Below are 8,511 nucleotides of genomic sequence, written 5' to 3'. Positions count from 1 at the left end.
CTATATAAATAATTTATAAAATGATGAATGATATTTGTTAATATCAATCAGTATGTCACTCAAATTTGTTCGATAATTTGAGTAAATAAAGTTCTCAACAACAAAATAATGATAGAATAATAAAAATAAGTCATTAAAAAATTTCAACTTGTCATTTCTTAAATTATGTGTATGGTTTTTCAAAAATGCTTTAAATTGCGTAATTCTTGTTTTTCATTTTTTCCAATAAGAATCTTTTATTTTCATTCATTCATTCATCATTGTTTATTTTAATTACTTTATAATTTTATAAAATTTAAAAGTGGAAGTGGAAAGTAAAATTTAAAATGGGGAGGGGGAGGGGGTTCAATGAAGATGAAGTTTTGAAAATGTTTTAATAAAAATTAACTTTTATAAATGATATTTACAATTTGCATGAATCTTTTTGCTTGATTAAATTGTCAGTGCTCATCAGTTGCTGAACAAAAAGAGTAAAACAAAATTTTTCACGTGCCTACGCTTAGATGATTATAAAATGCAATTGCCTCAATTTTTCCACAATCTTATGATCTCTGATCAATGATGTTTAATGTGAAAGGCTATTTTACAATAATTAAATCTTCAATACTTTCCTGATAAAAAAAGAATAACTCGCATTATTGCTTTTCCATTGTTTATTTTCAAAAATATTTTAATTCTCTGCTGAAGATAAATAAAAAAACAGACAAGCACTTGTACAAATTGAGCATGCTAAACGTTTGAATACACTTGCATAAGAGAACTCTTACAAAAAGTAAAAATTTAAACATTATTCAAAAAGTGGTAGATTAAAATAAATAATATGGCTTTACATTTCTTGTGATAGTATCAGTCATTCTGTCAGAATGTCCAAAAAAATTAAATATTTATTTAATTTCTTTCTTTGATGGCATATTTACTTGATATTAATCTGATTCGAAGAATGAAGTAGTTGCAAACGGCGAGCGTCGACGAAGATGCAGTCAAACCATGGAAAATTCACTATTGCAAAAAGCAGATTTAATATTCCCAAATGGAACTACTATTATGCTGTAAAGACAAAAAATCGGCATTTCGCGTTCTCACATATACTGAATTACGTTGATATTGCAGATAATTGATTGAAATATTTGAACTGTTCAAGAAAAATAATTTTTGATTTTTGAAATGCAAAATGCAAATTTGTATAATGAATTTTATTAAAACGACTTTAAAGTTCTTGTTTAAAATCTTTTCGCTTGTATATTTATTTGTGCTTGAATTTTTTTTTCATAATTATTCTTTAAAAGTGAAATAAAAGAAATTTGTTTATAAACGATAAAAGCAAAAGAAAAATAAGATCATCATCATCATTATTATTATAGACTTGAAACAAATCAAAAATTGTTTTCAAATAATTAATATAAAATGATGTATTGCATTTTTAATAGATATTGTTTCTCATTGTGGGCAAACGTTTAATAAGTGGAAAATTAATTGATAGAAACAGAATAATAACCGTATTTTATTTACGGAAGAACAAATATTCACGTGAACAACAAGTCACTGATTGAATTAAAAAAGGTTTACATGAAGAAAAATAAACTCCATAATGAAATATATTCGAAGAAATATTAATTTATAAAGCTGCTCGTTAATTTGTCAAAGATGCACGGACAGAAGACAGCAATATGATAAGATGTATGAATGCATATAATTTTTAGTCAAAAGAAACAGAACAGAAAAATTAATATTATTTATTTGCTTTGATAATTTACGATGAAATTTGTTAGTTTTAACATTAGTAGTGAGAAAAGAGCAACGGCAGCAGCGAGTTGTGTGGCAAAAACAAAGAAAGCTATAGGAAGCAAATGACGCATAATTGCGCAATCAATCATTGTTATAGCTGATGCTAAGCAAGTTTTAGATATTAGTTTCGGTTCTCACGTCAGTTGCATTTGTTTAGTTTCTTCGTTGACGTCAAAAGAAGAACACAGAGAGAGAAATTTTATCGATAATTAATCGAATTGAAGCTAACAAAAAGCGAGGGAAAATAGCTGTGAAGATTCATTCACCTGCGGATGTACAAAAATGGAAGATGTAGAAACGTCACCAGAATTGGATAATCTGCTAGCAGGGTTGGCGGAATTTCAAAGTGGTTCCTCGGGGCCGTGGATTCGTGAAGCATTTCAGTCGGCGCTTGAGAATTTGCAGCAAAAGCTCGGCTTGGCGAAATTTATCGCCTGCTTGCACAGAAGATGGCTAACCGATAGCCGAGTGGTGTGGCCGGCTGTGATGCTTTGCAATGTCATTGCTTACGAACGTGGCGACGAAGTGAACAGCGCCACAACAATACTGTTCGGCATTATGATGAACGATTTCAAAAATAGATTCGAATTGAGGAAAATTTCCAGAGGAATTTTTGCCAACAGTGCTCGATTTATGATCGATTATTTTCTCAGCAATTACCATCGACGTTTTACAACTTTCCCACGGCCAGCAGACGCTCAGCAAAATAGGCAAGACAAAATTCGTGATTTGAACAAAGATACAACATTCTTCTGCACTATGGACAGCGCGAACAGTATGACCAGTGCTAATGAAAGAATCAAGCGGGAAATGAATAATATTCAACTGTGCCACAGCTTAGCCATAACCGACAACGATGAATACGATCTACCAACGGATCCACTTTTAGAAGATTTGGTCGAACCAATTTTTGACTATCTTCACCTGCTTGTTGACGAAACAGCTGCACGACCAGAGATATTTCTCTTCCATCACGCAATTATGAATATTGGTAAAAATTTTAATTTTTAAATAAATAACTTCATTATAAAACAGAATTTTCATCTTTTCTATAATATTCATTCTAAAAACATTGCATACTTTGCTTTACGAATTGCAATAATAGAGCTTGTATAATAAAATAACTAATAATACTTGAAAATAATATGCAATTTTAATAGAAATAGTAATTCATCTTCTGCTGATTAATCTTATTTATATTTTTAAAAATATAATACTTTTCTTCCCCTGTGAAATGTAAATTCTTTACAATATGTATCTCTGCTTAGCAATAAAAAAAAGTTTCTAATATTTAAAGTGAGAAAATTATGGACAAAAATGATACTAAAACATTAGATCAAGTCGTTCAAATTAGACTTATAATAATTATAGAGAAATGTTTCAGGTAAACAATTGGAACGGTTGCATCCTGGTCGCATGCACAAGCTTACAATTCAGCTGCGTCACTGCTTGGTTGAACATGCTGCACATCCGCAAGATCGAGCTCTTATGCTAGAATTGGTGGAATTAATTTCCCACAGATGGCATTACAATCAAATACCATCAGATGTGCAAAATTTCTACAACGATTTCAAAAGCCATACGAACAAATTTACTGAACCCTATACAAGTAACACGTAACAATTTAATTATTACTAATTAATTAACAATAAAGCATTTTTTTAAATGTAACAGTATTTCTTCACACGATTTAATTCTTGTACTTGGAGACTGCTTCCTAATAAAAAGCAAAAAATAAAAAAAAACATTAATTTCCAAAAATCATGAAAATAAAAAGTATTACCTCAACTTTTGTTTTCAAAGTTTCAAAAATGAAAGATGCCTGCTTCAGACCTCGTTTAAATATATCCACAGCAGAAACTGATTTGTCAGTTTCAATGTGCAACAAAATCCGATCTTCCATAGGGTGAGGGACGTTGTAACTGCAAAATCTTACCTCAGGACTAAAAGAAAAATATTATATGATGCACATATAATAATATAAAAGAAAAACAAGACTATTTAGATATTATAAATCGAAGAACAACTCCCAACGTATGATCTTCTTTTTCGATTGTAAATGACTGGCAGTGTGGTGAATAACTGCCTTTTGGATAAGACTGTAAAAATAATAAAACTTATTAATATTAAATATTAAAGTAAAATTCATACATACAACTTTTATTTTTTGATCTTCAACGTCGTTCGTATGCTCGTTGCACGAATCTCTTTCCATCAAGGAGCTTTTAAAAAATAATAATTCAATATTTCAAACAAACATTTTCATAATCGCAAAGAAAGATCATCGTAATTTTTCAAACGAAATACAATGGAACAAATATCAGCAAACAAAGAAACCTTTATTTATAGAAAAAAAGAAACAAAGTATCATGTATTTTGTTGAGATTCAACAACAACTTGGGAAGGTGTGGCATGGTTTACACCAAAATTAGACAGCAATTCATCAACTTGCAAATTCGAATGATGCTCACGATGGTCGCTGAGATGATTTTTCCAAGAAATACCAAAACTGTAATTAGAAGGCAAAAATAAAGAAAGCAAACCCCAATTCGGATCGTCGATATCTTTTTTATATTTCATGGTTTCAGTAATATTGGCTGCTTCTTTTATTGCCAATAGGAATCGTTGAAATTCGTCATCATTAATGTTTTTACAAACGTTGTGTCCTTCTTCAAATGGATTCCAAATAACCAACAAAGAAGAGGACGGTTTACTTTTCACTGTAGCAGTTCTTAAATTTAATTCACAAATTTGGCAATTGACATTCTTTGAATAAAAATTAAAAAATTCAACCAGCAATTCAACAGTTTTAGTTTTAGAATAAACGTGATCTTTGATCCATTCATTCATTTGGAAGTCATTTTTTAAAAGTTTATCAATTGCTGGCAATAATGGTGGTGAACGATTTTGCAAGAAAAAAGTCACCAAGCAAATAATATGAAAGTTTGTTATATACGGTCCTGGATGTGGACGTGTCAAGCCTATCTGTTTCGCCCAATAGCGTACGGCAAAAAGCAGTGGCTTAAAGTGTGCATTCATTTTGCCAAATAGCCAAAATACTTTTGCCGTTTTATAAGCATTCCTATATTATTGAAATATATAAAATTATAAGAAAAAACTTTAAAAAATTTTCCATACTTGTTATCCAAAGTTATGTCACAATGAATCCCAAGTGTCTGATGATAGAGTTTGATTATGGGCACTCTTGCGTGAAGAATTTTTTGTACATGCGTAAAACTAGGCATAAAGTTGCCTAGTACATCTGCAAGAATGGAAAGAGTATTCTGTATATAAGTGCGCTCGTTTTTCGGTTTATATCTTGAGCAAAAATAATACTGATCAGCTGATAATTTATCAATCTGAAACATAATAATGAAAATAGATGAAAACTAAACTATATGCAATTTAAATCCCTCACTGATTCTGTGCAAAGTTGAATGTTAACATCTAAATCACAGTTTTTTTGCGCAAACCCATTTACTGTAGAACCGAATGGTCGGCAGATAGCAAAGGGAAAACACCTTCGGACTGCATCTTCAATCAAAGTCGTCAAAAAAAATCGCAAGCGCATACCTTCCCTATGAATTTTAGTATGCTGAAAAAGTATATCAATTTGTTGATTAGCCTGAAATAAAAATTTATGAAAATTCATGAATAAATAATAATAATAATAATAACTCACCGTTGATGCATTACCCAAAAGAGAATAAAGATGATTAAAGTCAATTTTTTCAAATCCACATGCTAGTTTAGGAAAACTGTGCACGTCCATTTCAGATACTTGAAATGAAACAACCATTATACACGTATTTATTAAAAGATATCTATCATCATACCGCCTCTGCTGCACTTTATAATGCGAGATTTCATAGGAAAAACATCTGATGTGAACTTCTGACTAACTTGATCAAGAAAACGGTTAAAACTTAAAGAATCTTTAAATTCACAAATATAAACCGCCTAAAGTAAAAATCATCTTTTTATTCATTTCAGTTTTTATGAGCATCACTTTAAACTTCATTGTCACATTCATGATTACCGTAATACTTTGAAATGAATACTTCACATACAAAAGAAAACCCTTCACCTAAACTATTACTAATTATTCGTTATAAAATATTGCAAATTTTAGAGATCAAACGTTACAAAATGCTGTAGAAATAAAGTCATGTGATTTATGCTAAGCATTTACAAAATGCAAATAATTCGTCAGATTTTTAAAATAATAATTTTCGGTAAAAAATCATTATTTCAGTTTTTTCTAAGTAAAAATTTTAACACTGTACCAATTTTATAAAGAATACAAACGCGTGGAAATAATTTTCAATATAATCAATTTCAATTATAAACATTACATGCATTCAGTCGTTGTTTTTTAATAATTTTATAAACTCAGTAACAACTGAATATACAAATAAAATTCAAAAATTAAACTTTTCACAACTGAAAACAATTAAACACTATTTCTTTAATAATATGCATCAACAAACTTGTATAAAATGATGATTAGGCTAGCAAGTTAAAATTGCAAATCGTATTTTAATACACAGATGCCACATAAAAAATTATCTGATTATAATTTAAACTGAATATGCATCCCAATTCATATTTTAAAAAATTACCTGGTTTCCTTCAGAAATGTTAAATTTATGTTTTAATTGTGGCATATTTCTCGTCTTCAATCCATTTCCCGTTGATTCTATTACAAGCGCACTTCGCAGAGAGCAACTTCGGCCGACAGCCATCACTTCATCAAATGAAGTTTTTCGCAAGTTGAAGTTTTTGTCGATAAATTCATCAATCCAATCTAGGTGATGCCCTACACAACATATTCTGCAACTAATTGATTCAATAAATAAATGTATACTTGTTTCTGTAGAAGATAATCTCTCGGAGAAAAATTTACAAAAAACTGGATTTGGAAGAAAATCTTTTGATAAAAAGCACGTTCCAAATCGATAAATTTTAAAAACCATGACAAAAACTTTAATGGATAAAAGTACCATTGTTACCGTATGCCACAGTATTTAAAAATCAAGTTATTTTAGCTGTTTAAGAAAAGCTTTATAAATCTTTGAATTTTTATTATCATTTTTCAAAAGTGAAAGATTACTTTTATTTGAATCAAATAAAATTTAACTGTAACACAACTGATAATAATTAGATAATAACTATTGATTAGTTGCATAACATATTTGATTTAATCATCTTATTTGATTTCAGAAACTGAATTTTACTATGTTCATTTTAAAGTTACAAAACCTCGTTACCACAGGAAATAATAAAATGAAGAATTTTCAAAAATCACTTAAAATATTGAAACCTTCAAACAGAAAAAATGAACAAATTTTAATCAAACTCATTCAAAATTATTTTATTCTCCGTACAAAGCATACTGTTTTATGTAATTAATTACACCTTCCGGTATCAAATATTGAACACTTTCGTTTCGTTTTAAAGCTCTTCGTATAGCAGTTGAACTAATTTCATTGGGAATCCATTCAGTTATGAGATGTACATTTTTACGATATCTGTAAAGAATATCAGACTCGTGTACAAAACGAAACGGGTCGCTGTTTTTACGAGTTATGACAACAAGACCGAACGTTTTGACAATTTCTTCTATATCTTCTGAAGTCCATAAACCAGGAATGGAAAAACTTTCCAAGAAGTCTGCTCCACAAAGTAGCATAATTTGGCAATCGTTGCCTTGGACAAGTTTTTCTTTATGCTTCATACAAATATTCAACAGTGCGGTATAAGTAGCTGGCGTCTCTGAGTTTTCTCTCACAGATTTTAAAAGTTCTCGTGCATGACGCAAAACAAGAACTGTTCTAGACCACTGTTTTTGTTCACATTCCCATGGGTCCACAAAAATCCAATCTGAACTACTCGTAGCTTGCCGGCACATGGCTAAACGATGCTCACCCGATATCAAATCTTTCTTCTTATACGAAGAATTCACTGGTGACATCATGCCAGCAAATGCATAACAATTCGTATTAGCCTGTAGATAATTTTTGGCCAACTCAAACATTCGTAAATGCATAAAAGTCGGAGGATTGAATGATCCACAACTAACCAGCATTACATATTTTACAACATCTTTTGTGGCACCCATTGCCATATTCTTAAATAACAATACAACATTGTTAACGGTTATAAAACTTTTTCCTGTCAATTTAAACTAATTTGCAATTAAACATCTCCTTTCTAGAACATTAAAGCGACAACAATATCATTAATTTCTGAAAATTAACTGCGTTAGTTTGATATTTAACACTAATTTGTATTCGCTAGAATAAAATTATATATAAAATATTTAAAAAAAAACTTACTTTTGCTACAATTTTATTAAAAAGAAAATAGAAGCAGTATGAATTTACTGTATTTACAACAAATGAAACCTGAAAATTATATAATATGCACATTAAATTGGCACTGAGGCAATGCACATTTACACAAGTATTTGTGAAAATAAATGGTTTGTGAATAATATATAACAATAAATGGAAAATGTAAAAACAGGTTATGACAATTTTAACTTTTTCATCATCTATCATGCACATTCTTTTTATAGCTTAATTACATTTGTAAATTAAAAACAGCAAAACAAAATTCATTAATAAATTAAAATATTAGAAAATAATAATAAATTAGAATTGTTTCTAAACACTGTGTATACAGTTGTGTAAAACTTGATTTTCAATATGTGTGTATTGTAGT

General features: G+C 29.7%; 3 protein-coding genes across 3 annotated transcripts; 1 reads left to right on the top strand and 2 right to left on the bottom strand.

The window, feature by feature from the left end:
* Positions 1-2,067: 2,067 nt before the first annotated feature.
* Positions 2,068-3,405, top strand: Tsp_00170 (hypothetical protein). Its single transcript, XM_003375955.1, has 3 exons — positions 2,068-2,333; positions 2,391-2,682; positions 3,223-3,405. Exons 1-3 carry the CDS (start codon positions 2,068-2,070, stop codon positions 3,403-3,405), a joined length of 741 nt encoding a protein of 246 aa, XP_003376003.1.
* A 70-nt stretch (positions 3,406-3,475) lies between these two features.
* Tsp_00171 (DNA-directed RNA polymerase II subunit RPB11) lies at positions 3,476-4,051 on the bottom strand. The gene is made up of 5 exons (XM_003375954.1): positions 4,044-4,051; positions 3,941-4,007; positions 3,820-3,884; positions 3,569-3,707; positions 3,476-3,502 (listed from the first exon to the last, which is right to left on the bottom strand). Exons 1-5 carry the CDS (start codon positions 4,049-4,051, stop codon positions 3,476-3,478), a joined length of 306 nt encoding a protein of 101 aa, XP_003376002.1.
* Positions 4,052-4,152: 101 nt separating this feature from the next.
* Tsp_00172 (nicotinamide mononucleotide adenylyltransferase 1) lies at positions 4,153-8,354 on the bottom strand. Its single transcript, XM_003375953.1, has 11 exons — positions 8,331-8,354; positions 8,172-8,192; positions 8,046-8,081; positions 7,182-7,915; positions 6,408-6,618; positions 5,689-5,745; positions 5,468-5,629; positions 5,267-5,410; positions 4,924-5,144; positions 4,612-4,867; positions 4,153-4,551 (listed from the first exon to the last, which is right to left on the bottom strand). The coding sequence occupies exons 1-11, from the start codon at positions 8,352-8,354 to the stop codon at positions 4,153-4,155; spliced, it is 2,265 nt and encodes a 754-aa protein (XP_003376001.1).
* Positions 8,355-8,511: the final 157 nt, after the last annotated feature.

Source organism: Trichinella spiralis, assembly GCF_000181795.1.
Source record: "Trichinella spiralis strain ISS 195 chromosome Unknown Scfld4, whole genome shotgun sequence".
Taxonomy (NCBI): Eukaryota; Metazoa; Nematoda; class Enoplea; order Trichinellida; family Trichinellidae; genus Trichinella; species Trichinella spiralis.
The sequence above is the reverse complement of the archived record's forward strand: the minus strand, read 5'-3'. Positions and strand labels throughout refer to the sequence as shown.

Bases quoted from the DNA above. Each gene is read 5' to 3' on its own strand.
- Tsp_00171 (XM_003375954.1), bottom strand. The intron at 3,708-3,819 runs GTTGGGAGTTGT...AAGATTTTGCAG, and splicing joins ATCGAAAAAGAAGATCATAC to TTACAACGTCCCTCACCCTA. The intron at 3,503-3,568 runs GTAATACTTTTT...GCTTTTTATTAG, and splicing joins CTTTGAAAACAAAAGTTGAG to GAAGCAGTCTCCAAGTACAA.
- Tsp_00170 (XM_003375955.1), top strand. From the start codon at position 2,068: ATGGAAGATGTAGAAACGTCACCAGAATTGGATAATCTGCTAGCAGGG. The intron at 2,334-2,390 runs GTTCGGCATTAT...GAAAATTTCCAG, and splicing joins AACAGCGCCACAACAATACT to AGGAATTTTTGCCAACAGTG. The intron at 2,683-3,222 runs GTCGAACCAATT...CTTACAATTCAG, and splicing joins ATCCACTTTTAGAAGATTTG to CTGCGTCACTGCTTGGTTGA.
- Tsp_00172 (XM_003375953.1), bottom strand. From the start codon at position 8,354: ATGTGCATGATAGATGATGAAAAA. The intron at 5,630-5,688 runs GTTAGTCAGAAG...TATAAAGTGCAG, and splicing joins TTAACCGTTTTCTTGATCAA to CAGAGGCGGTATGATGATAG. The intron at 4,552-4,611 runs GTTTATTCTAAA...TTTTATTCAAAG, and splicing joins ATGAATGGATCAAAGATCAC to AATGTCAATTGCCAAATTTG.